This window comes from Cavia porcellus, unplaced genomic scaffold (genome assembly GCF_034190915.1).
Source record: "Cavia porcellus strain 051 isolate PalLab524CR breed Dunkin Hartley unplaced genomic scaffold, mCavPor4.1 scaffold_17, whole genome shotgun sequence".
Classification (NCBI taxonomy): domain Eukaryota; kingdom Metazoa; phylum Chordata; class Mammalia; order Rodentia; family Caviidae; genus Cavia; species Cavia porcellus.
The window spans coordinates 20,459,771-20,487,377 of NW_026947500.1; the positions used below are offsets into that span (position 1 = coordinate 20,459,771).

A 27,607-nucleotide genomic window follows, 5' to 3' on the forward strand; every position below is an offset into this window, starting at 1 on the left:
GAAACCAGAACAAATCAGAATCATCTCCCGTCCACACCCCTGAGGAAGCTTTTATCCCAAGCACCCCCCAACTGTGGGCTTTTCAAGTAGGCAAGGTCTTCAGGCTAAGTGCCCCAAATGGGAGATTTCTTTGTCTAGTAAGAAGAAACTGGTCTCTAGCATTAAGGATGGAAAATTTTTTGCCTTCAATCTTTTCCTCATGGAGCGTTTGACTGCCTCCAATAAATGTTCTTAAAAATGGTGTCTGGAGATAGACCCAAGCCTCTTTCTGCAAGTCATCACCTTTGGGGACTGCGGATGGAGAGAACCCAGCCTCACCAGGAAGTGATCCCCACCTGGAAACCGTATCACTTTCACTGTTTTGTTGGGTTGGGTTTTATTCTCTTTTGTTTTGTTTGATTGTGTTGAATCCCACGGCAGGAACAGCTATTTTAAAGATAGCAAGGCAAAAATGGTAGCTATTTTGGATTTACTACTGAAGTCCTGTTTTGCATTCATTGTTTTGTTTTTATTGTTTCTATTCTGTTGTTTGATTTTTACTGTGTCTGAAGGTATCTGCAGTTATTCTGAAGATCAAAAGGCATTATGGTAACTATTGTTGATTTCATAAGGTTTTGAAGTCCTATATCCCTTATACTGGTTTATCTTGATTGGTTTTATTCTGTTTCATTTTCCTCGGTTTTATCCTCTTTAAAAGAAAAAAGAAGAAAATGATGTCTTTACTGTGTGCTGAGCTGGGAACATGCGTGTTGGCTAATCCCTGGCTGCTGTTTAGGGAAGGAGAGAAGCCACTGCACGTCTTCCTGATTGCCTCTTCGTGTGTCTATGAGGTGACGATCCCCCAGGGTGCCTGCAGAGGAATGGATGCTCCCAGCCCCCAAGTGCCCAGTGAGATCTGGTTCTTCCTTCCTCACACCTCGCAGTTTGGCCTTGGTGACACGGGGTGGCAGCAACCCCCTCACCTAAAACAAAAAAGGTGGAAGGTGGACTTGGTGAGTGCGGAAGATTACAACACCCAACACTGCACACACTATGTGAGCACAGGGAGACTGGGAACAATACAGCGTCCCGAGCTCAGACCCCAGCTTAGGGGACTCACATGGGAAAGAGTGGGCCCAGAAGTTAGTGACAGATGAATATGGTCACAAACTGTGCCTAGTGGATGGAAGTGGTACGAGGTGAGCCCAGAAAGGTGCTCTCAGAAAATCCAGGCAAGCAAGTGCTCCACTTCTGTGTTCTCCATCTTCCTGTTTACTGGGGGGGGGGGGGGGGACCACAGGCAGTGGTCATGCAGAGTCCCGGGAGGCCCAGACAGAGGAGTCAGCCTCTGGGAGTAGAGGTGCGGAAGAATTCTGCAGAATTCCGGGTGCACGCTTTAGTCAATCCATCCACATCCACTCATTGCATAAACGTGTCATGCTTCTGCAACGTGCTCACCATTGATCTCAGCCAGGACGCCAGTGAGGAGCCAGTCAGACTGGAGGCTGAATAAACTGACTCTGGGTGTGGGTCATAGATTCACCTAAACTAGTTTAACCTTTGGTTATCCAGGGGCTTTGTGCTCTACTGGTCCATATGATTGATTGTTCTGGAGGAAGGAAGTCTTACAAATGCATGGTGTCTAAGGAAATGATTGTAGGACCTGGTTTCAGGGGAATGCTGCTGGGACAATGCCAGCCGCTTTGCTGAGATGTCTCTGAGAAAAGGCAAACGTGAAGACCAGGCATGGCCAGCTACGGTCCCTAGGATAGTGAAACACTCATGTCTTCACCACTGCACTTTGCCCTTCCCACATCCCGCATCTGCTCTTGGTTAAGAAAATGATAAAAAGTCAGAGAAAATTATAATCCAGGCTTCAGTCCCAGAGATGGTGGTCCCTGATCCCACAACTTTGTCTCTCTTATTTCTTGTCATTCGCTGCACCTCGTTTTAAGGACCTGTGTCCTCATAGAAACCAACGTCTGGGGACACACGCTCTACAGTTAAAAGCCGGCCACAGGAAAACAGGGAGGGCAGGAGCACACGGGGGAGATGCCCTAGGAGCTGGGTTCTGCAGGTCAGAAAGGGGAAAATACTGGGGAAAAGATTTCAGGGGGGAAGTGTGGGTATCATAAAGGCCCAGTGAGCTCGGGTTCTGGGGCCAAGGCAAACGCAGGAAGGACAGTGGAGGAGGGGAGGGTGAGCGCGGGCCCCAAGGCACAGATGTGACCTGTCATGTGATGTAAAGACTCGGGACAGTTTTGAGTCCTGTGCTCAGGGGTGACAGGTGGGAAGCAGGACATGGGGACTCCACATAGATCTCACTGACACGCAAGGGACTGAACACAGTGCAAGCATAACACAAACACCAGAATGACACCCTGGGTTTGGAGGTGGGTTTATTTAATGTCAGACAGGCACTAAATAGGCATCAACTGTCCCTCAAACTATTAGACCTCGAGGGCCCAGGGAGGGAAGCTTTCACAGGGTTGCCAAGGAGGGGACACAGAGGCAGAGTACTCGACTCTCTTCAATTGGTTCTTAAAATCGCTATCACAGTGACCTGTCCTTTCTTTTTTGTTTGGGTTCTTTTTTCCTGTGAAGAACCAGCTATTTCTAAGGGACAGAAGCAACCAGAACTGGAATAGGCATTGTCACCTGGGAAATGGAAATATACTGGCTGGGGGCATTTTCTGCTACAATGGGACTAGGGGGAGGATCTTGGAAAGGGCCCTGCAGCGGTGCTACAGCTTGGAGGGGAACATCCCCCAGAGGGTCATGTGTTAAAGGCTTGGTCCTCTGGGAGACTAAGGGAGGCAGTGGGAATCATAAGGACCTCATAGATGATTTGAAGTCACGGGGTGGGGGGGGGCTCCAAGTGCATGATGGGACTCCAGTCTCTTCCGTCTCCCTCCTGTGCTGCACACACTCCCAGGCCTGGCACGCTGTCTTGCCACAGACCCAAACCCAACAGGGCCAAGTGACCCTAGTCTGAAACCTTTCACCAGGACTGAGCCAAGACAAAGCTTTCCTCTTCGATGCTCATTTCTCAGGAATTTGTTCCAGCAAAAGGAAGCTGAGGAACACGAGGGAAGCACAGGAGTGCGCTGAGAAGCTGGCTCTGGTGGTCATCAAGGAGCTGGAGAAGGGAGGAGAGTCAGGCTGCTTGGGAGGTTGAGGAGGAATGGAAAGCAATGAGGAGCAGTTCTGAGACGTAGTCCAACAGCCCTCTGTGCGGCTGGCAATGCTTTAGCTATCACCCTTAGGAAAATCTCTGTAGGAAAACTGGAAAATGACAGCAAGGTGCAAACGCTTTACACCCAGTGGCGGCTGCTCCCCTGGAGAGCAGAGCGGGCAGTGAATCACATGCACCTTGCACTTCTGTTGGCTCCTGCTATACACGAAGGCTGTAGAGAGCAGGAAGCCTGATTTCCTCAGAGTTCACACTGCAGGGATTCCAGCAGCAGGTGAAGGCAGGGCTGGAGGGCAGGCTGAAGACTGTCAAGTAGGGGGCATTTGCAGTCTGTGGTGAGCCAATCCCATGCCACCTGCTGGTGATATAAAGAGAAAGAACAAGTATTGCTCCCAGAGACAGTCAGTGGGAGAGAAAGACTGACGTCCTCAGAACCCTCACCACGCGCAGGTACACCAAGAGCTGGTGCACTGTCCCTGCAGCCTGCCGTGGTAGGTTGGATGGTCAGGCAGAGCTCCCTGAAAAAAGGCAGCCCTGAGTTTAAGACTGAATGACGGGTGGGATCGTGTATAAGATCATGAAGATCTACAATGCTCTGAAAATCTGCGCTCCTGGAAACAGCTGAGATGCTGTTACCATACAGATGCTGCTCCTTCAAGTACAGGGCAGGGCCTGAGATCATCTCACCAAGCACGGAACGCCAATCACATGATTGGGGGTGGACGTGCAGAAACAGGCGCAGGGGCTTTCCTCTTCCAAGACACAGCACGATGAACAGGAGCGCAGACCATGTGCTTGGCGGAGGGGGTTCAGGGTTATGTTATTGCTGTTCTGCAGCCAGTATTCAGGTGCAGGGGCACAGCCTCAGGCTAACAATGACACGATGGGCACACTTCTCCCTGCTGTCCTCTCAAACACTCGTGCTCCGTGATCTCTCAAATTTTGCCTCCAAGAACACTGTCAATTTCCCAAAGAGCACAGGAAACTAGAATCAAGGCCACCCTTGAGGACATCAGTCCTTTCTGTCCAGCACCCCAGGTCAGTGAGTGGTCCCCATTCACCCCAAGCTCATCCTACACACCCGGAAGCCCGTGCCTTCCTCCATCCTCACCCACTCCACCTTGCGCTTCCCCAGATTCCATCTCCTGACTGCGCTCTCCAAGTCCTCGTCCACCACCATGCTAATTTGAGCCACCACAGCCTTCCACAGGGCTTTGTCCTTCACCCCATCCCACCACCCCATCGCCAGTGGGCAGGCAGCATGGACCGCAGCTCCCCATGCACGAAGCCAGACCCTGATGTGCGTGTGCCCCATGTGCAGCGGCCACTCCCTCAGGTCCGTCCCCTGGCTGTGGGTCATGAAGAGCAAGAGTGACCACAGGGTCCAGTGACTCCCCAGGCAAGCTGTCCACCTTTGGCTTTTATCTGGCAGAGTATTAACAGCTGCTCTTTTCTACCTTAACCTTGGAACACTTAGGATCTTCAGCACCTGGTCATGGAACAATGCGCATTCCAGGGCAGCTGCTCCAGAATTGCAGTATCGTATGTAAGATCATGAAGGAGATGAACAAGAGATAAAATTCCAATCCAAAAACATCCTTGGGGCCTCCAAGAAACTCCACTGTTTGCCAAGTTTGGCCACATGCGTGACTTCACAAGTTTTCGGTAAGATTATTATGTACACGTGAGGGCCACACATAAGACTTCTGAGTCCCGAGTGGGGGAAGTCCCTTCTTCTCCCCCCTCATACTGGAAACTGAATCCAGCTCCTGCACACTGGTCTTCTTTACTTTTTATTTTGAAGCAGAGTTTCATTTCATTACTAAGTTGTCAGGCTGAGTGACACGTTGGGCACACACAGGTTATACCTGCCATCCTCCTGCCTCGGCCTCGCAGAGCCTGGGAGGTGTTCACTAGTACGCACGTGGATCTCAGTTCTGAGAAGACATCAATAAAACTACCAAAATGTGTGAAGTAAATACATTCATGGAATGTCAGGGTGAAGGTCGGGGCTCTCCAGTAAACTGTGGAACCTGAGGAGATTATACCAGATGTTTTCACATAGCCCATCCTAATGTAAAGTTCAACCAAACGAAAGATAAACAAAGCATCTACATGGTTCAGATTCAAGGGTACTTTGGGGTGAACACATGGAGTCTTATACAATGTAAAGACATAAAGTTGCTATGTCTTCAGGAAAAAAATCATCAGAAAGACTAATAATTATTAAATTATAAAATATAGCAAAAATAAAAATTAAAAAATAGCAAGGAATAGAGCTGGGGATCTAGTTCAGCTTGCCTGCCTTGCAAGCACATGGTCACGAGTTAGATTCCTGATACAAAAAAAAAAATTGCAAGGAACAGCCACATATTTGTTTTCAACAGCAGCTCTACCACTAGATATTCTCACCAACAGTGCAAGAAGGTTTTCATTTCTCCGTATCCAACCCCTATTATTTTGGGGGGCTTTTGTTTGTTTGTTTGAAATTAAGAGTCATTCTAAAGGATATCCTGATCTGGTGGTACACACCTGTAATCTCAGCACTTGAGGGGCTAGACAGGAGGATTACTGGGGGTTCAAGGCCAGCCTGGGCTACATAAGAGAGCACAAGGCCAGCCTGCACTATGAGATCTCGTCTCAAAAAAAAAGAAGAGGAAGAAGAAGGAGGAGGAGGAGAAGGAAGAGAAGAAAAAGGAGAAGGAGGAGAAGGAGAAGGAGAAGGAGAAGAAGAAGAAGAAGAAGAAGAAGAAGAAGAAGAAGAAGAAGAAGAAGAAGAAGAAGAAGACCGCATTACATTTCCGTGTGTGTGGAGACTGGTCCCTCAGGTCAGGACTGTGAAGGTTATAATGCTCATTTCACCCTGTGTGACACTAGACAGCACCTGAGCAGATGGCAAGTCACACCTGACCTTGAATCATGGCGGCTCACACTGGCTTGTGACCTGGACAACGGGTGCACCAACCTGAGCCTCAGTGGTGGTTCCTGTTAGCACAGATGGATAAGCTGACCTCACAGCGTGGTGTCGGGGATGCGAGTCACTTGATGAAAAGAACAGAGTGTTTCTAAACATAACAGTATGTGTGTTTCCCTTGGGGCTTAGTGACCTGCACTCGGCTGAGTGCTGTACAGGTGATGACACGTTTAAGCCTCCACACTAGGCCACGAGGTCACCATGAAACTGATGTAGGGGAATGAAACTCCCGACCTGCTATGTCCAGTACAAGTTCGTGTTCTCTAAAATCGAAGGACAAATTTTAGGAACAACGGAGGTTAAGAGCAGAAATATTTATTGAGAGAAAGTTTCTGTCTGAAAGAGAGACAGAAGGGGTCCTAAGTGGGTTGCCAGGGACTCTGTCTTTTGTAGACATTTTTATACAGCAAAACCATGAGGTGAGGTGGGTCTAAAGCTGGGGAAAACTGGACTCGCTATGTTTAGCCAATAAGAGTAACAGCTCAGGTAAAATTGATTAAATTGGGAACAAATGGGGAAGCGAGCTATATAGCAGGTGAGCGTTCTTTATGGATCAGTGACTCTTCCTATAGAGGGAGAGATGGTGACTCCTGGCTTCTCTAGGTGACCCATACCTAATCTCTAAGGATTATACTCAAGGGTGTGGTTCCATTTGTTTTGCCTTCTGTCAGGAGATCTGGCCCAGAGCAAGAGATATGTGTCTCCTCCAAGGTCATCTGACATCTGGTCCTCTGTGCTGGCTTCTTTGAGGGTCCAGCCCTGTCTAACTGCCTAGAATATTTCTAACTAGCTCAGCTGCCTGTAACAAAACCCTTTCCTTCTTTCATTTTGGGTGTCAGATATTTTGTCTCAGCAATTAAAAAAAAAAGTAACAGACATCATGAAAAGTTGTTTTCTTAAACCCAAGGACTTGTCTTGCAGGGATGTTCATTTTACCATTTTATACTTTTTTTATGTGCTTGAAAATTTTACAATGCCAAAGAAGAAAAAAGAAATAAAAATATTCCCTCATTCAGTGTGCCTCTTAAACTCAAAGCTAACCAGAAAAAAAACTGTAAATATTTTTTGGTAAAAAGTTATGAAATGTAAATAAAATACTTGAATAGAGAACACAACAGTACTATAAAAAAACAGGATTTGTGATCAAAGGTTTATTTCTAGAAAAGGTGAAAACTGTCTCGCCCAATGATCCTTTTCAAAAATATGTAAGATACAAAAATACAAGCAAAAAAAAAAAAAAAACCTTACCAAGCATATTGCGAATCCCCCAGATCTTTCACAGTTTAATCGTTACAGGAGGACCATTTCCTTTATTTCCCATCAAGTTAGGGACATGGAGACATAACATGATTGGCCAGGCGCATGCATCTTTATCCTAACTCAGGCTATGAAGCATGCCTCTGACCAACATTACAGACTTCTGTCATTTTTCTTTATGTAGTCCAGGCTGGCCGCAATCTCTCAAGGACATTCCTGCCTCAGCCTCCAGAGTGCTGGGAGGACAGGCGTGTGCCACCGCCTGTAATTTCTTCTAAAGCCTTTGATCCCATTTACTCCCAGAGGAGGGGCGCTGACTAGGTGCACTCGGGTAAAGCATCCTCCGCAGCGTTTCCATTTGGAACGCCCGGCACGCGGTCATGGCAGATCCAGCCGAGCCGGCCTGCTGACGCACCGGAAGCAGGACCTTGACCTCTGACCCCTGGCCCTGCGACTCAGCTGGCCATAATGTAGGCAGCTGCGGGTCCCCAAGGAGCACGCAGCCCCGCAGGTGCGGGCCCGCCGGGAGCCGCGTGCGGAAAGCCCGTCTCCCTCCCCGGCGTGTCCGGTGCGCGTTCGGGATCTCGCTGTAGATCGCGGGTCTGCACCGCCCCCGCGGCTGGGTTTCAGGGCTTCCCCGCGCTCCGCGGCCGCGGGCCGTACCGGGCCGGCAGAGGGAGGTGGGGTCCCGCTGTCGTCCACGCGTTTTCCTCCAAAACAGCGAAATCGCCACGTTTCCGAGAGGCTCGCGCCCCGCGCGCTTTCTCCCGCAAGGCAGAACAGGGTTTTTCCGTTCACAATTTCCTTCGCTTCCTAACGATCAGATGCTCTTTTTCATTAAATGCAGCTTTTTATGTTCAGATCTTTCAAATGGGTAATGAAAAAACTAAATGTAACAGTAAAGCAGACATCCCAACGTTTGTCCGTTGTGATGAGCTTGCCAGTTTGATATTTTGTGCTTCTTATATTCATTGAACAACGCTGTAAAGTAGGTCTTGATATTTTTTAAAAGCCTGAGTTTTTCCGGTTTATTGTTCAATCATATTTTGAGTCTGGAGGTGTAGTTCTAAAATGCGTAAGGCCCTGCATGTATTTCTTGGCACCGCACACAACTGTATTTTAATTTATATAATTTACATAGTATATATTTTACATATAGTTTATAAATTCATAATATATATCATTATGCAGTTTCTTTTAAAAATTTACTCATTAAAATATGGCATTGTGTATACTAGAAGCTTTCTCTGACCCATTTTCCAAATTTAGAAGATGTTTAATGATGAATTCTAGACTTTGTGATAGAGCAAATGGTGCCTTTTGAAAACATGTTTATTACTTATTTACAATTCATTTTGACGTTTAAAATTGCCTCCTGATCCAGTTACATGTTCAGGGCAGTGCCGAACTAAGTTGTTATTCTCCTTAATTATAAGGTAAATCATTTATTTAATCAATCTGTGGTGATGGATATTTAGTTTTTCAGTTTTTACCAGTGTATTACGTAGCACATATCATTCTTCATACATTTGGTGGATTATTCAACACAAGTGCCTACAACATAGGGTCACCCAGTTAAAATGTGTACAGATGCTGTTGTGGTCAGGGGTTGTACACAGAGAACAACTAGGATAGGACATGGAGTTTATAATATTTTTATAATGGTCACAGGAAGTTAACACAGGAGAATGCAGGAAATCTGTCCGCAAAGACATAGATTATTTGGTCAAGAGCCTAAACCCCACGGCAGTGTCCCACATGAGTCCAGATAAAAACCCAGAGCTTAGGACAATGCCTCCACGAGTCCAACTGGAAGTCCAGAGCCCACAAGAAGGACTCATGCCAGTCTTTTTTACAGATCCGTGCTGGGAAGACCCAAGAGTCAGCGGTGGAAGCCAGAAAGTCTATGCCAGCAGGGTGAAGGAGCTGTGCTAGTGGGATGAGGGTTCTACGCTGGAGCCGAGAAGTCACACTCACAACAAAGAGCAGGGCTAGCCTGAAAGGCACCACGGCTGTCCTCAGCAACACAGAGGCCCCGAGCTCCTCCGATGACAAGCACAGTCGTGTACGTGTCAGGAAGCAGCGTGACAAGTTCATCCTGGAGACCAAGCAGCATGTCTTTCCCTCTGGAGCCAGGAAGCAATGCTCGATGTGAGGACCAAAGCTTCTCCAGGAGAACCAACAGCTCAGACAGCAACTCATAGGAGAACCCACAATGCCCCCTTAACGCCTCAACCCCCTCAACATCTTCTCCACCTTCTTCTCCACCTATTTATCCTGGCAACCCTCCTCAGGTGGAGCATCTTCTCTCAATGCATGCTGATGTAATCCAGCTGGTGTTAAGTTGACTACCAGTTCTCAAACCATAACAGAGCCAACAGTCTGCAGAAAAAACATTCCATGCTGTTTTGGCCCATGCATTTCAACACCAAATAGCATGCATTTCTGATGACTGAAGAGGTGCTTAAGGTTAAACACTATACTCTACCCTTTGCTTTTTCTTTAAAACAATAAATGCTTAAGGAATTACTATTCATGTTCTAACAGAGGAAATGATTTACACATACATTCATTTAACATTTATGAAAACTTATCGGAGGCCTCAATTTGAATAATGGAGTAAATACCCAAACTTGTGTTCCATGCTCTAATATCCTGTCCTTTGGCATTTACATCCCTCTATGTGCCATTCTTAGAAGTCCATCTGTGTAATTCTCCTCCAGAGCCCCTAATTTTCTACTTATATATTCTTTCTTTGTCCTGACTTACCTGTCAACTAATTGAGCCATCTGTCATGAAATACTATGAGGCTAAGCTCAGGACACATCTGTATGCACATAAAGTAGATCACCGCATACATCTCCCAGAACTCTTACCTTGAGCGGAATTTGTATTTACCACAGCAATTCCATGGCCTCCACCGAGTGAACTGTAATGCCCTAGTCACTCCTGGATGATGCACTGTACCTTGCAGATGTATCTATAAAAGCAAGATGCAGAAAGGTGCAGTGGTGCACACATGGAACCCCTGTACTCTGGGAGGCTGAACCAGGAGGCTGAGCCCAGTTTGGGCAACATGGTGACTTAATGAGACCCTGACTCAAAATAAAAGCTGAGGAGGTAGCTTGGCATAAAGGCCCTGGGAATCTGGATTTCTGTCCCCTGCGTTAAGTGATTTTAGTGAACTCCCCATGAGGCTGTCAGGTGTGCTGCAGGTCATGTATTAGCAGTAGGAATATACACACTGCGAGTGAGCCACATGTTTAGACAGTTGTACTTGGATCTTATTTTTTTCTGGTCTACTATTTACCATTCTGTATAACAAAAAGCATAGCTTTGTGCACACCCAATATTTTGATTCAGTGAGCAATGACAAAAATTCATGATGAATATTTTGGTTCCATAATCACTGGCAATCATGTTAAGGAGTTAAATCTCTATCAGTTATTGATAACAAACCTGAAACTACTTTTCTTTTTTTGAGTGGGAGGCTTGTTGAGACAGGGTCTCGCTATGCAGTTCAGGCTGGATTTCAACTCACTTTTTAGGCAGTCTGGCCTTGAACTCAGAGCGATCCTCCTGCGTCAGCCTCCCAAGTATGAAGATTACAAGCATGCACTACCACATCCAGCTACAGAAACAACTTTTCAAATGGAGGATATTACATGAGGTAAAAGCATACCTTACTCCAAATCCTTAGGACTCTCGAGCTGTAGAGACTCTTCTAACTTATGAGCGTGATATGTCTCCACTTACACAGGTCTTGTCTTTTTTTAACCAGTGTGTTATACTTCATGAGTAGTAGTGAGAAGGTTGCCTTGTCTTACTCTTGATCTTAAAGGAAAGACTGTAAGGCTTTTGCCATCAAATGTGTTGTTCGCTTTAGTTATTTTGCAATTCCTCTTTATCAGGCTGAGACAGTTCCCTTCTGTTGCTAATTTACTGAGAGTTATGGGTATGAATGGCTGTTGGCCTTGGTACAGGCCTCTTCTCTTATCAACTGGTTGATTTTCAAGCATTGAGCCCACCTTGCATTTGTGGAACGTATTTACGGATATGACTTACTTGTATTTTATTGAGAACTTCCTAAGAAAAACTGGTCTTTTTTGTGTTGTCCTTGTTGGGCTTTGGTATCAGGACCATGCTGGGCCTTGTGAAGTGAGCTGGGAAATGTACCCTCCACATGAGGAAACATACAAAAAATCAACAACTGGGATCACATTGAGTTAAAAGCTTTTTGCATAGCAAAAGAAACCACCAACAGTGTGAAGAGACAACCCACAGAATGGAAAAAAAAGGTTTACCAAGCTATTTCTCAGACAAAGGCTTAAGATCTAGAATAAAGAACTCAAAAAAATCATATCTCCCAAATTTAAAGACCCAATCCAGAAATGGCCATCTGAAATGAACATACATTTCTCAGATGAAGAAGTAGAAATGGCAAATACGTGAAAAAATGCTCAACATCACTATTATTCAAGAAAGGCAAAGTAAAAGGACACTGAAATTCCATCTCACCCTAGAAAGAATGGCTGTCATCAAGAGATCAACCCATAGTGCTGGTGGGGCTGTGGGAGAAAAGGAACCCTTCTCCACTGTTGGTGGGAGTGTAGACTGGTGCAACCACTATGGAAGTCAGTATGGAGATTCCACAACAATCTAAAACTAGAGTTTCCATTGGACCAGGCCGTTCCCCTTCTAGACATCTTCCTCAGAGAGTTAAAGGCATCAGGCCACAGTGGTACATGCATGGTACACCCATGTTTACCGAAGCACAAATTATCATGGCTAAATCTGGAAACAGCCCCCACACCTATCCGAAGATGAAAGGACAAAGAAAATGTAGTATTGTGATACCATGGAGTACTACACTGCCATAAAGAAAACAAATATGAGGAAAACAGATGCACCTCAAGACCAGTCTTAAGTGAAATAAATCGGACACCTGAGTTTAAATATTGCAGTCTCTCGTGTGAGAAACCCAAAGGGTAACGTGGAGCATAGTGGAGGCCAGACACTAGGAATCAGGAAGAAAATGTTCAGACGGGAAAGGGAGCAAGAGGAGGAGGGGAAGGGAAGACAGGGAAAGCGGGGAGGGAGAGAATGGGAGACGTAAGACAGACGTAAGATTGTACAATGGCAGGGAAGAAGGCGAGGGGAGGGAATGGGAGAAAAGAGAATGAAGATATGTACAGGCACAAACTCCCGATAAGGAGTGTAATCTCTGTGTGTGACAAATATGTACAAACGAAATACAAAGTTAAAAAATATCAACCAGAAAAAAATTTTAGTGTGGTCTCTGGACTTCGTGGGACATTTGATTCCTTTTCTTGTTTGTGATGAGGAAAGGACTGAGATGCACTGAATAAGTAAAAGAGTTTTGGCCCAGACACGACACTATAGCTGGTAAAGCCTCGGGCGGAACCAAGGAGCTCCATCTTCCCCACCCCTAGGAATTTACCTCTGGTGCCAAAGGAGTGCCAATGGGTTACCTGTGCATCACTAATGCCCCTTAGGTTCCACCCCAAACCTAGGCTACTTATATACCCCCACTCCACATGTCCCACAGAGAGCTCGCTGACTGCGGGGGGAGATGCCGCACCCCAGGGGCTCTGGGGGTCTCTCCCCGCATTCTTAAGCAGTTTCGGCTCCACGTGGCGGCTCAGCTCTGTGTCGGTCCGGCTACCCACCGTGCCTGTACGATCAGCCCCGTTCAGGGTCTCAGTGTGTAAGGTCCAGTTTCATGCTGTGTCCCAACTCTGCCTCCCAGCTCTCCCCCACCCTGCACCACGTGCCCACTGCCACTCCCACCCCCACCCTGTGCATTTCCAGGGCAGTTCCAGCCCCAGCCCCCACTACTTGCACTGCCCCCTCGCTAGGCGTGCTCTGCCTGTGTGCTAGACCAGTCCCCGGCCCAAGCTCAAGCGCCGGACCACAAACACACATAAACAGCAGCTTGGCAGCTCAGCTCAGAGATGCTATTTTTTACATTCTCAAACCATTTAATCAAGGTTAAATAAGCTGACAATAGACAAGACTTTGGCTGATAAATGGGGAAGTGGCCACCTGATAATTTTACCAGCCTTGTTTATCAATTAAAGCCTTCAGCAATCTCCTAAATGTTTAACAACCAAAATTAAGAGGTAATTATAAATTCCGTTTGCTATAAACCACCAGTATTGTTCTATGTTAAGCTTACTGCCTATATTATACTGTATTGTCACCGAACTCCTGTTTAACAACTAAAATTAAAAAATAATTATAAATTCCTTTTGCTGGGAACCATTAGCTCTTTTCCAAGACAAGGGTTATATGATACATGCAAAACAACAAAACCAACACTGTGGCAGAAGCCAAACTTAAACCTTTCCCAGCCTGTCTGCCTGCCAAGCCATAATTAACTATATTCAACTGATATTAAATAACACCATAGCTGATTTCTCTCCTAAATAAAAAGGTAAAATTAAACAGGCTGTCCTCCAAAAATCAGATGGCATTAGACATTTTAATAACATAAAGAAATACTTATATATGGCATAAATGACATGTCAGTTCCTAAAATTCTCTGGACCTGTCATAAATACCCTGTTGATTATATTTGACTCCTGCATACTTACTTAATTCTACAGATACCTTCTACTGTAGATCCCACAACAAAAAGAAAAAACTTGACCTTCAAACTTCCATAGAGACCTTCTTAATACAACTTTTCGTGTTTTCAACAACAGAGATAACAATAACAGTGACACTTGGAGTTCTGAGACAGGTAAACCGACACAAGGTGAAGCTGCCTGGGCCACCCCCATGGACCATGCCTCAAATGCAGCAGAAGACATTGGGCAAGAGAGTGCCCCATCTTGGCGATCCTTTGAGACCTTACCCCAAGGCTACTGGACTGTCCTAGCCACCAGAGAGTGGGTAAGCCATCCTAACTTCTAGCCCTCACAAAATGCCAACACTGCCAGATTCATCGCCGACAGATCTGCTTAAACTTGCTGCTGAAGACTGACAGGGCTCAGGGCCAACAACAGCCCCCTTTATGGGTGTCTGTCTCAGAGTCCAACTCCCACTAAAAGTCTCAGATAAGACATTCTCTATATTTGTGGACATAGAGGCCATATATACAGAGTTCTTCCTGAGTTTTCAGGCCACTATAATAAGTCCTCAAGCTCTAGGGGGTATTGAGGGTCAACCTATCCCATTTACAAACAGGGCCTATTTCGCGCAGGTTCCAGACTGCTTCTTCCCAATCCACCCAGTGGTGCCATATCTTCCCTCCACCACTCACTCTACAGTTCTAAATCTTAAAAATGCTTTTTATTCCCTTGTGTTTATACAGGCTGACCCAGACACTGAGGCCTCAACAGCTTTCACCTGTTATCGCTAAACACTCCCCCTCTTCCTTTCCTATTCACCACTTTCTCAGACAACCCTGATCAAGACTGACAGATAAATTTTGTCTTCTCACTTTGTTTATAGTTTTTCAGGATACATAAAAGCCTTTCCTACAACCAGGGAGACTGCTGATATATTTACTAAAGTCCTATTACGGCAAATCATTCCAAGGACTACAACCAGGTTAGAGCGACCCATACCTGATATTCTTGGCAACCTCAACAGTGATCAAAGTTGCTAGACTGCCATCCTGGTTTCACATCACTCAGGCTAAATGGTGTCCTTCCAGCCCTAGATCTAACCATCCTTTTGCCTATTCATCTCCATTTCACCAAGGCCTCACAACCACAACTCTCAGGCTGTCATATTTTTATTATCCAATTTGGTTTCTAATTTCTTATTCTTTTTACAGCAGGACTCAACAGTATTTCCTAAAGACTCCAATGTCATGCATACCAGAGACAAGACTTACCTACCTACCCTCTTAACTTGTACCCTTTCAGATGGGGGAGTAATCACCTCTTATAACTTCACTCCTCCTAACCCCATATTTATTTTTCAGAATTATGCCTTACCATAGAAATGTTTCTACCTCAACATGGTCCTGATATAATGACGTATCAAAATCAAAGGCACCTTTCCTTCTACCTCACCTGGGTCCTTAAATATGACAGTGCCATGCCTCCTCATAACATCTTGTCTCTTTGTTTTTCCAGTCTGATATACGTGCATTCACCAGTGAAGTTGTCCTGACTAAAACACCTGGCACCAGTTTCTACATGGGCATCAACCATCATCCCGTTGACTCCCCTAGATCCCAGTACAGCACCCCCTTCCAGCAGGAACCAGTAAAGAAAGAAATCTTCGCCCCTTTTCATAATAATAATCATAAGACGGGATATGAAAGAGCTTTGGCCCAGACAGAACACTAGCCGGTAAAGCCTCAGGCAGAACCAAAGAGCTCCATCTTCCCCACCTAGGAATTTACCTGTGACTGTATCTTCCCCACCCCTAGGAATTTACCTCTGGTGCCAAAAAGTGCCAATGGGCTCCTGTGCATCACTAATGCCCCTTAGGTTCCACCCCAAACCTAGGCTACTTATATGTCCCCACTCCACGTGTCCCATGGAGAGATCGCTGACCCCCGGGGAAGGGGGGGGGGAGATGCCACACCCCAGGGTGTCAGGGGGGTCTCTCCCTGCATTCTTAAAATAAAGGTCATTTGTATTTCATCCTTCTTATCTTTTCAGCTGCCCGCCCCCACAATTCTATCAATAAGCATTTGGAAATCTTAGAGAGCTGAGTGTAGCGGCACAGGCCTATAATCCCAGCACTTTCAAGGCCGAGGCAGGAGGATCACAAGTTTGAGGCCAGCTTGGGCTACATAGTCCAGGTCAGCCTGAGCTATATAGCAAAATCCTGTCTCAAAAAAAGGTGGTAGGGGGTACTGAGATGTGCTGGGCCACACTAAAACCCACCTGGATGGGCAGATCTTGTGTCTGCTTTAGGAAAGATTGAGTGACAAGCTGAGCAGTTCCTCTGCAAGACTCGGGAACAAGGACACCTCAGATCAGAGACTTTACTCAGGAAGTTGAAGTAGGAGGGTCCCCATGCGTTTGAGACTAGCCTGGCTAGATGATGAGTTCAAGACCAACCTGAACCACTTAGTGAGGTCCTGTCAACAAAAAAACAACACAAACACATCCCCAAAAGACAGAGCTTGCCTTCTCAGTCAGCTACATTGTTAAACTGTGTACTTTGGAATCTATTAATTCATGAGAATAATGCATATTATTTTTAAATTGACATTCTATAGCACACAGAAAAAGTGCCCCTTTGATCACCTCCAAGTAGCATATTTGCTTTATGATCTTTATGAACACTTTAAAGATACAGGACGGTTTTTAAGCATCTGTTTAAAATACCAACTAAACATCCCATAGCACTCTGTGTAATGTCTGGGAGGAATGTACACCACACCACACTGCTTGACTGCTTTGCTGGGACTCCCAGCTCCCAGAGATCCTACACCCAGCAACCATAAAAGAACTAAAGAAACAGTTTCAAATCAAAGAGCCAGGTGTGTGTGGTGGCAAACACCTGTAATCCCAGCACTCGGGAGGCTAAAACAGGAGAAGCACTGTAAGTTAGGGACCAGCATGGGCTACAAAGTGAGTTCAAGGCCAGCCTGAACCATACAGTGAAACCATGCTTGGGAGGCCGAGGCAGGAGCATCATTGTGAGTTAGAGACCAGCATGGACTACAAAGTGAGCTAGAGGCCAGCCTGAACTGCAAAGCGAGACCCTGTCCCAAAAAAGAAAAAAGACCTAGTAAATCAATCAATCAATCAATCAATCAATAAAAGAAGACGATTTATTTGAAGGTGAGAAGGGTTAGGCAGACAGCTTGTCTGGATGAATAGCATGGGTTCAAAAGGAAAATACTTCTAGATTCTTGTCTGTAGCTGCTGTTTATTAGGCTCCTTTTCTAGCATAGGTTCCTGAAATCCAATTGGTTCCCTAGTTTGTCTTTCACTCTAACCTTGGTTTTCCTCTGGCCCGGATTTTTCCTGTCCTTTGTTGGAAGGTGGGATTATGGGTGGGGCAGTCAGGCCAGGTAGTTTTAGGATTAAGGATTTTAAAACGGAGGTTTCTCATACATATGGGTTTGTTTTGAGACAGAGCCTTGCTATGTAGCCAAGGTTGGGCTCAAACAGCAATCCTCCAGCCTCAGCCTCCAAGTGCTGAGGTACAGGTGGTGTGTACCACCACTCCTGGCTTGACATACTTCATTAATCATGCTACCTAGGACCTTCCTGTTGTGAATTTCTTCCTCATTCCTTCCCTTTGTCTAATCACCAATCTGGTCTGCAGAGGCAGAAGCTATGGAGTTCCCTGTCCCTACATGTACTTTTTTCTACTCAAAAACTGTATTTCCTAAGCCAGACTTCAGGTTTCTTTTGCCATAGTACATTAAGATTCACTGACTAAATGATTCACTACTGCTTTAGAGGACTTTCTCTCCCTCCCTCTCTTTTCTTCAAAGCCATGTCATTACAGATATGCCACATATATCTATTAGGCAGAAATACTCTAAGCAGACAGAGCCAGGCCCTGGAAGGAGTCGGTGCAGAACCTGAGAACACAGCTGTGGCTGGAGGCGCATTCCTGAAAGGTCAGGCTTAAAAATAAAAGATGAAATGACCACACCACTTCCCCAGGAATAAACAATGACATCCTAAACAATCACCTGGGTGAGGGACAAAGGCCTTCGCCCATCCCTTCCAGGAAAGGCCCCTGACCTCCCTTGGAGGAAAGGACCTTGGTCTTCCCATACCCGTTCCGCTTCCTCCACTGATCAATATTACCTGAGCAAGTCTACTTACAAACTTATTGGTCAGTCAGTTTTGTCCCGCTTTGATTTCAGACACATCTCAAGATTTTGCTATAAATCTTCCCTGAGAAGTGGGTTTGTGAGTAACCCACTTTCTGCTTCCCTTCTTACACAGAAGCTGCATTTCCCCCAGTAAGTATCTCCCACTCAGTCTCTGTGGGCCCTTAGAACTCACTCTTCAATCTTGGGGAACACAAACTTGCAGTATCAGACATCTGTAAGTTGGGGAGTGTAGGTCCCTTTATTATCTGGAGGTCCCTATATCACTTAGGCCCGAATTCCTTTTTCTGGAATCCACTTGTTAGCAAAAGGAAATCATGTAACATTAGGCACCTGGCAATTGCTTTGTTGCTTTCAGAAGCAGTTTTAGATCAGAAAAATAGGTTCTAGAAAGTGTGGTGTTTGGTGCACTGATGTCTCATTCCTGGAGCTCAAAATCCTGGCCAAAAAACCTTGGGGAGGAAAGGACTTCAGGTCACAAACAGCATTTAAGAAAAACATCTCCCTGCAGAATGTCCTGACATACCAAGAACCTCCTGAGGCTGCCTTAAAATGCTAGAAAAATAAAAGGAGTAGAAAGCATTTAAAGAATGCCTGTGTGCGAGTGCGTGTGGGGAGAAGGGGGATTCCTGCAGTGGGGTGATTTTGCCTCACACATGGCTACTATATCGCTCATCTAGGTGAGCCCTGACAGTTCCGTGCAGACGCCATTAACTCGGCTGACACTGCATACAGAACGCACATTCACTGTCCATCACAGGCATGGCCTCACCAACCAGCTGAAGACTTTACGGGCAGAGAGGAGAATTCTGCCTGGGGACTGTAACATGGGAACCCTGCCAGGGTTGTCAGCCATGGATTTGACACAATTATTTACTACTAAATACTACTAAAAAACAAGCAGGGGAAAATAAAAGGGGGGACATAAGCATTTGAGTTCCAGGCGTAAATGAGCACATAAATGATCTGAACAGAAGTGCAGCGGCACAGGCCTTCAACCCAGGCGTCCTGAAGGCGGACTCAGGATGGTAAATCTGAGCCCAGCTGTGTGCCACCACACCTGGCAAAAACATGCTTTATGTGGCTTGGAATTTCATGAGAAGAGTATTCTTAAAGTCTCTGAAAATGACGAAACCTTCCACTGTTTTATAATCTGAGCATATGAATGGCCATCAGCTTGGATAGATTGGAACCTTTTTGTGGTGCTGGGCATGTGCTGTCCTTCTGTGCCACACCCTCAGCCCTTCTGACAAACTCTCTTGTTTCTACTCATTTTCTTCATAACAGATTACGGCTCAAGTAAGCAGGGCACCAGCCAATCAGCTGCATTTTCTTTTTGACTGGGAACAAACCTACAAAGTCACAGGTTTTAGGCTTTTGAATACACAAGGACACACACAACAGTTGTTTAGCATGCAGGACAGTTTTTTTCAAACAAACATACACAACTCTTTTTCTCGCAGGGCCTGGTGGCACACACCTATAATCTCAGCACTTGGAAGGCTGAGGCAGGCTGAGTCAGGCTTCCATGGAGGGTTCAAATCCATCGTGAGATCATCTCAAAACCAAGAAACAAAAAATAAAAAGGCTCTCTGCAGAAAGTTAAAATAAGCACCCGCAATTCACCAGTTTAGTGCACCTCTGTCCTGTCTTTTAAATAAGCAAGTGTTTTTCTTTTTACTTACTACCTGTGTAATTATGTGCCTATTTTGTTTCCTTCTGAGTGTATTTTTAAGACAAAGATGAGATAGCCAAATCTAAATCTGACTGGGTGACCTGTCCTATCCTCTGTGATTTCACATCCCTCTTCCAAGGCCAGAGGACTATTTCTGCGGCATGGCCTTATCTCCTGTGGACCTCGAACACACCTATTACCACATATCTGAGATTTGTTAATCACAACTGTTAAATTTAGTTCTGCTAAGACTGAGAGGTGGCATGGGGCTCTGCCGTAAGAGCATGTAGGATGTCATCAGAAACTTGGCAGAACAAAACAAAACAGTGCTGGTCAGCCACGTGTATCCCATCTATCTTCAGGCTGCAAAGGTGTCCCTACCAACATGACTTTCAGCAAGTATCTAGACACCCTGGGTCAAAGGAAGGAACCTCTTGTCTGAGATCTAAATCGATGAACCTGTTTTGTTGCCTAGAAGCAAAGAAACTGTCCTGGAACAGCGCAGCCCATGCTAGATACAAGAGCTGGGTCAGTAGGGGCCTTCTATCCCACAGAAGGTGGCCACAGTTAACCATGATGAACTGTGCAGTGTGATTTCAAATGCCATCACTACAAAGAAGTGATACATATTCGAGACAATGAATATTCTTAATGGCCTCATTCGATCACTGTACAATGCAGTGTTAAAACATATTGCAAATCCAGGTATAATTAAATCAATTAAAAATAAAACTATGAAACTGAGTTGCATTAAGGTGCATGCAGTGCACAGCTGACAGGAAGTGTATCTTTTGGTTAATCTGAGATTCTCGTGCACACTGGCCTTGAAGGTATAAGGCTAGAAGTGATCCTTCTGCCTCTGCCTCTCAAGTAACTCTAACTAAGGTTGTGTGTCACTACACACAGCTTAACTTGAACAAGCCAAGTCAGTCCACACATTTAGTGTTTCCCTGATGTATTACTGCCAGAGTTGTCTTTACAGAGTACAGTATCTTTTTTATGCATACAAAGTCAGTGCATTAACAGAAGTCCCACTCCATATAATGAACCAATATTTATTATTTTACACTAAAATTTACTTTAATAGGTAAAGATTTATACTCTTTTTAAAAAATGAAAATTAAGTCTTGGAATTTTCAATATCATACAGCTGTTTATATAACAGTAAAGTAGTGGTAACCTTTTACCCTTGTAAAAATGTCACAGAATTCAAATCGGAAATTGAATCCTCAATGATTCAAGTGTTTTTGTCTTACACAATAAGGGCTTGGTCAGTGTTCAGGTAAAATTCCTGTGGACACGCTGTCCTCAGTCCTCTGTCACCTCAGCGCAGCAGGTCACACGAGAGGATAGCTGGCTGCAGTGGCCACGCCACAGTGGTTGTTCCTGTTTCTAGCGATTTTTACATAGCCATCTGCGCCCCATGTTGTACCCCAACTGAAACAGGTTTTCCATTTGGTTAAAAAAAAGAAAGGAAAAAATATATATTAGTTTCATTAATAGCTAATGCTTAAAAAACAGTGCTTACCACGTATCATGTACTATTCTAAGTTCTCGCACAGTCTATGTACACAACAGTCTGTCTCCAGAGATTGTCTTAAACTACTTTTTAATCAAAGGAGAAAACTGATCACGACAACTCCTGAGGCCTCTGAGAACTCAGAAGAAAATGCAAGGGCAAGCCAGGGGTAGGGGGGGGCATGCTTGTCATCAGTGAGGCGGGAGGTGATTATGAGCTGTGAGCTAAGTCCTGGGTAGGGTACACAGTGAGTTGCCTGGCCAGCCTGAATTACACAGTAAGACCCTATCTCAAAAACCGGAACCAAGGGGAGAGCATCAACTGTCGATGGGAAGGAGACACACAGAGATTATCCTTCAGCTTCAACAAAGTATCAGCAGAGGTGGATGCCTTACCTTGCTGGAATACTAGAGACAGAAATTAGCCCTGTATTCTACACAAAAATCCATTTCCTGAAGCCCTTGAAGCCGAATGTTTCAGAATTGAGAAAATTTTCACAATTTAGAAACACAGCATTACAAATACGCATTCGCTGACCTCAACGAGCTTGGCACCGTATCTTAGAATGAAACCGGACTGGGGCCGTGTGCCCCCTCAGCGGGAGAGAGGCTTAATGTTTCAAACCTGAGTTCCCAGGACCTGCATCCAAACGCTGGTCACATGCAGAAATTCTCATCTTAATTCCAAACACTGGTATAATACCTGGAGTTCCATACCTGTTCTTGATAAGCCAATAGTCCCCCTTCCCGGTCTCTGATGCATCAGTTCCATAGCCAACCAACAGCACGCCATGGTTCAGGTCCCTGCTGCTGCAACCTGGATCGTAATAAATGCCTAGGAGCATAAAATCAGCACGGGGTGAGAGGTTCCCAATACACAGGGCAACACCAATCCTGTCATTCACAGCAGGACAGAACCGCAACATTATCAGAAATACCATAAGCAAATTCCATGTAAGAACATAGAAAATATGGCTGATAAAAAGCCAACCTCTGTTCACCAGAAGTCAATGAAATTAATGGGAAGGAAGCCAACAGGTGGGGGCGAGGGGGGGTGTTAAAGAGAAGACATGTTACATACCAGCTCCCTAAAATGAATTTAACCATTACACACTGCAAACATGTACTAACACAAATTAAAAATTACAATCTATGAAATTCAGTATTCCAAGATAATTTCTACTAAGAAAAAACAAATCTAAAAAAATGAAATAAACTGCTGCCAAGCCTCAGGTGACTTTGGCTTTCATCTCTTAGTTAAAGTATCAGTCATTTCTTCTAACTAAAATGTCCATCTAAAGAAATTGAGACCACTCACATAGCCCCCACCAAGCCTTATATGTAAGCCACAAACTTTACAACACTAGTCAAAATCTTTTTAGAAAAAAGATATAGCAATTAGAGAACAGTCAGGTAAATTAGGCTGCGTCTACTTAACTAAGGAGTCATTTAAAAATACTCAAGGTAGCCGGGTGTGGCCAGCACTCCCGAGGCTGAGGCAGGAGGATCCTTGTGAGTTCAAGGCCAGCCTGGGCTACAAAGTGAGCTGAACTGCATAGTGAGACCCTATCTCAAAAAAAAAAAAAAGAGGGAAAAAAAAAATACCCAGGGAAGAGGCAGGGTGTTTAGTTCAGCAGCACAAGCGCCTGTCTGGCAAGTGCGAATTTGTGAGTTTAATCCCCGGTACCAAAGAAAAATAAAACAAAACAATAAATGTAATTTCAAAAATACTCATGGAGGGTTTATAATCATGGAAAAATGTTGTGTAAAAAATGGAAATACTGCATCACTACATTAAACACAGACTCAAAGCCTATACTGTCTTGGAAAGCAGGATTCCAGAGTCAGTCAAGGAAGTGCTCTGGGATTCCGCCTGAACTTCGGCCACACAGCCTGATAAACACCCACCTTCCTTATAGAACTGGAAGGACTGAAGGCCGGCATCGATAGCCACAGACAAGGGGCCTACGGTCGCCAATGCCTTCTGGACGACCTTCTCCCGCTGAGGGACATCCACAAATCCAGTGTCATTAGCTGCAGAAAGCTCTGGCTTGTACTTACACTCTCCATCCTTTTAAAGTTAAAGAGAAAGAGACATGATTAGCATTGTTTACCTCCTCCTGGGAGGCCTGAGTTTTAGAACTGAAACATCTGTCAATTTGTAGCTTATGTCTTTCAATTCAACACTGCTAGGACTCATCTTTGGAGCAGAGTATCATTAGCTGACCTGAAACTCAAAAATTAAATGGATGTTCTTTCCACGAGAAGCCCTTGACTTGCCCATAAGAACTACTTCTTTTTTTTTACAGTGGAGATATTTTTATTATATATAGAACAGTTTGCATACTGTGAGTATTTAATCAATCAACTGTCCACAGGCTATAATGAAGGAATAACAGTTTGGAGATACAGATTCTACAGCCTACAGTGAATTCTGAAGAGTACGCCCTTCCCCAAAACAGCTGGAGTGAAAACCAATTTAAGATACTTCACCTTACCTTTCCTACATACGGGTAAGATTTCTCGGCCTCCAGGCCTTTATTGTCCTTGACATACTGAAAGGCAAAATCCATCAGGCCCCCATTGCAGCCCTGATTGCCTTGAGGTCGAGAACAGTCTACAAGGTTCTGCTCACTCAGGGAAACCAGGTTACCAGTCTTATGGAACATCTGTCCTTCCAGGGATCCAGTTGCACTAAAAGCCCAGCAAGAGCCACACTGTCCCTGAAAAAGGAGTAAAAACAAGGTGGCAGTTTAAAAGAAAAGACTTGACAACAGTTTAAACACAGTATCTGAGTTTTCCTCATTTAAGGACCTACCCGTTTGATGTTTCATGACCATCTGTGCATCCTTGCCACCTGCTTCCTGACTTACAAGTGTTGCAGGAGCATGAGAAGTGGTGGTGGCGTCTACAGCACAGTACTGTTATGCTTGCTAACTGTACAGTACAAGTACAGCATTGCAGTTTTGTTGTTTTACACCTTACTTTACTCCATGTCAGAGTTAAAAAAAAAAAAAAATAATAAAAGCCAAGTCATCAAGCTGAAATCTCCTTTGACCATTTCTTAGTCCTGAATACTTTTAATGTACACATTATATGCAATTCCCCGTTTAGCAGACCAACGCGCAGGAACTGAACTCGGTCTTTAAATGAGGGACATCTAGTCCTTTAAAAACAGAGCACGGCTGGGAATTTAGCTCAGCGGCACAAGTGCCTGGCAAGTACAAGGTCATGAGTTCGATCCCCAAACAAAATTTTTAAAAATTTTTAAAAATGCTGAGAAGCCAGGCCAGGTGGCCCTCAACTGTAACCCTCCAAAAGGCAGGAGAATGGCTGTGCTTTTAAGGCCGTTCTGTACTACAGGATAGACCGTATCTCAAAATACAAAACAAAACACACACAGAGCAGGGAAAAAAAAAACAAACCATACAGAGCAGGCTGCTGTGAGGCCACGTTGGGAAGGGTTGCTCTTAAAATGCAAAAAAAAAAAAAAAAAAGTGAGCTGCTTGTCACCCTACAGTCTATCCAAGACCACCAATTCCTTCCTGGACTTCTGGAGGGCGTGAATCACTGGCATACCTGATTCTTCACCTCAGTCACATAGCCTTTTTCTCTCCAATCCACAGATTTGGGGAGCTGAAGAAGCAGAGGCTCCTGATACATCTTCCCTGTCTTGTGCTTCTGGTGTTGGAAGCCATTCATCACCTGCCTAAACTCTTCATTGGTCTTCAAGGAAAAGTAAATGATAAAGTTGAAAAGGTGGGATAGATGCCATTTGGTTAAGCAGCGAGGAGAGCAGTGCGAGTGAACCAGCACGCCCCACACTCACCATGTCTCCGAAGTGGTTCATGCCCAGGGTGAAGCTGTGTCTGCCCTGGCTGTATTCCCCATTGTGCAGCTCAATCATCCTCAGGTTCTTCTCCCACACTGCTCGCCGCCACCCTTCTTCATTCTAGAAGGAAACACACGAGATAGGCTGCCTTTCTCCTTAAAACTCAGCACACGCAGGGGGCTCCGCAGACAGCAGAAGAGAAACCATGGGAGGTGGCTTCACACTGCCTGGGTGCTGGTGCCCACCACTCACAATGCAGCCCTCAGGTGACTGCTGGCTGCCAGAAGCTGCTCTGGCCACAAACTCCCCAAATCAAGGCCCGCGCTTGGGAATAAAGAGACAGGATGTTACCAACCAATCCGTACAGTCGCCCGTGTGCGGCCTTCCACTGGTCCCACTGCGCATCCAGGGTCTGATCAAGTTTTGGAAGAGCTGAGACTATGCCCAAGCAAAGAGCTGCCAGGACAAATGACGGAGTCATGGTTCAAACACCTAGAGAGAAACCAGTTATTAACACCAAGCGTGTGAAAGGGCTGATGAAAAACTGGCCAGAGATTCAGTAAAAACAAAAGGCAAGTGTTTGATTCGGCTCTAGAAATGAAAAGCAAGTGCTGATGAGCGCTACAGCACCAGACAAAACTTCGCTGGAGCAGCAGTGATCGTTTGCGTTCTGCTGCGCCTCAGGGCACTCATGGCCCGGAATCTCAAGCCAACACCCAGAAAACAAGGAAAGGGGAGGTCCAGAAGTTTCCCCGGGCCGTTCACGGCATCCAAGCAAAACCTTTCGGCCGAGGCCGGCGGACCCCAAGTAGAGAAGGGCTCCTCCAGTTGGTCGGCATGACACCTCACTCCGTCTTTGGGACTAACGTCCAGGAGGTGAGCGCTGTGGGCTCCGGGAAAGCTTTCCGGTCGCCTTCCCAGGAGCGCAGGCCATCGATCCACGGAGCCCCCCACGCGGCACTCGGGCCAGGCCAGGGGACCCCGCCTGCTTCGGCCTCCGCGCCAAGCGATGTCTGAGAGGCACGGGGGAGAAGGGCACCCTAGCCCGCTCTGCCCGGCCCGTTCCCGAGACACGGTAGCCTGGGTGCGACGAGGCTCCGAAACCGAGCTGAAGATCCACGGAACCCTGGCTCCCTCCCTCGCCACAGGTTCCTAGCCCCAGTGCCGCCGCCCCGCTCAGGGCGGAGCGCACCTGGAGGGCCGCTACTGCGCAGGCGTTTCGAAGAATCCCAGCCGGCGGCGACGGAGGTCCGGGGATGCAGCCGACGTCGTCCACCCTGCCTTTAAAGCCCTGCGTCTGCCGCCCTCCGGGTCCGCCCCCTCTGCCCCTGCACTGTGATTGGCTGCGCAGGCTGAGGGGCGGGGCCCGCTGGCTGGCGGACTCGGGCACGTGACGCCGCTGGGTCCCCCCGCAGACCCCGACTGGGGCGGGGCGGAATGGGCAGTGGGGAGGCGGGACTCCCCAGGCGGAGGGATGGGGGCGGGAGGGGTGTGGGGTGGGGATGGGGGCGGGAGGGGTGGGGGTGGGGATGGGGGTGGGGGTGGGGGTGGGGATGGGGGCGGGAGGAACAGGGAGGTCAGAACTTGGGCGACCGAGTCCTTCGCTTCGAGCTCCGGGCGAGCCCCCGTGGGTCACCACGCACACCGCCCGGAGGACCTGTGGGTTCCGCCAGCATCTCCCGCGGGTCGGCGCCGGGCCCGCCGCTGGCTGCGGGTTGGTCTCTAGCGGAGATGGGGCAGATGCGTGGCTCCCCACAGCTCAGCTCCCAGGAGCTAGAGCCTCCACCGGGGGAAGACGATCCCTGGTCATTGTCTGGACCTGGGGGAGGGGCTGGTGGGGTCGCCGGGGCCGCTGGCGCGGGGCCAGGTAGCCGGATCCGGCTTTTCTGTCCAGGGGTTTCTCACCCACCTGCGTTTGTTACGGAAGAAAATCGGTTTAGTAAAGAGAAACGCGGTTGAGAAGGATGAAAACTGCTTTGACTTCCGGCACCCTACATCATGGGCTGTGTTTTAGTTTCCAGATGCACTGCTTCACATTTAATAAATTCACTTTAATAGTATTTATTTTACTTAATAATATTTAAATGTAAGAGTTGAGGTCACGCCGTTTGAGAAAATGATTTACATGGTGAAAATATATATCCTATAGAGAAGGATTTAAGGAAATCAATTCAGAAATGTTTCTGATTTCCAAAGTCATATAAGATGTTCTAGGTCCTGGCTTCAATCCCCAGCACCAGAAGAAATAAGAATTATACAAGAATCATATTCAATGTAGAAAATGTATTTTAGAAAATCAACATCCTTTTTCCGAGTCCCCCTGAAAGTATTTAGGTATTTTATTTACAAAAATGGCTTCACAATGCATATCAATTTGAAAAGTTCTACTG

The 27,607-nt window shown here is 46.2% G+C and overlaps 2 protein-coding genes and 1 long non-coding RNA gene across 5 annotated transcripts in view; 1 reads left to right on the forward strand and 2 right to left on the reverse strand.

Annotated features, from left to right (window-relative positions):
- The first annotated feature begins 7,776 nt into the window (after positions 1-7,776).
- Positions 7,777-9,935, forward strand: LOC134470868 (uncharacterized). 2 transcript variants are annotated; one of them, XR_010040063.1, is made up of 2 exons: positions 7,777-8,083; positions 9,262-9,935. It is a non-coding gene; the product is annotated as an uncharacterized LOC134470868 (long non-coding RNA). The 2 variants fall into 2 exon arrangements; XR_010040062.1 differs by having other exon boundaries at positions 7,777-7,914.
- A 10,973-nt stretch (positions 9,936-20,908) lies between these two features.
- Positions 20,909-26,612, reverse strand: Ctsv (cathepsin V). Of its 2 annotated transcripts, none has more exons than XM_063227364.1 (8): positions 26,410-26,612; positions 25,573-25,709; positions 25,215-25,337; positions 24,965-25,111; positions 23,884-24,108; positions 23,294-23,456; positions 22,103-22,220; positions 20,909-21,304 (listed from the first exon to the last, which is right to left on the reverse strand). In XM_063227364.1, exons 2-8 carry the CDS (start codon positions 25,696-25,698, stop codon positions 21,205-21,207), a joined length of 1,002 nt encoding a protein of 333 aa, XP_063083434.1. In that variant the 5' UTR covers positions 25,699-25,709; positions 26,410-26,612; the 3' UTR covers positions 20,909-21,204. The 2 variants fall into 2 exon arrangements, with proteins under 2 accessions (XP_063083434.1, XP_005002989.1); XM_005002932.4 differs by lacking the exon at positions 26,410-26,612 and adding an exon at positions 25,999-26,304.
- Positions 26,613-26,794: 182 nt separating this feature from the next.
- Positions 26,795-27,607, reverse strand: part of LOC100726647 (inactive Rho GTPase-activating protein 11B) — a 36,354-nt gene continuing 35,541 nt past the window's right edge. The window contains 1 exon segment of the mRNA XM_063229006.1: positions 26,795-27,103. Coding sequence (XP_063085076.1) covers positions 26,795-27,103 — 309 coding nt within the window.

What these genes read in the sequence shown, in the direction of transcription:
- Ctsv (XM_063227364.1), bottom strand. Translation starts at nt 25,698, where the DNA reads ATGACTCCGTCATTTGTCCTGGCAGCTCTTTGCTTGGGCATAGTCTCA. An exon ending in TGACTGAGGTGAAGAATCAG is followed by an intron (nt 24,109 to 24,964) that starts GTATGCCAGTGA and finishes CTCCTTTTTCAG; the next exon opens with GGACAGTGTGGCTCTTGCTG. An exon ending in TATTGGCTTATCAAGAACAG is followed by an intron (nt 21,305 to 22,102) that starts GTATGGAACTCC and finishes AACCTGTTTCAG; the next exon opens with TTGGGGTACAACATGGGGCG.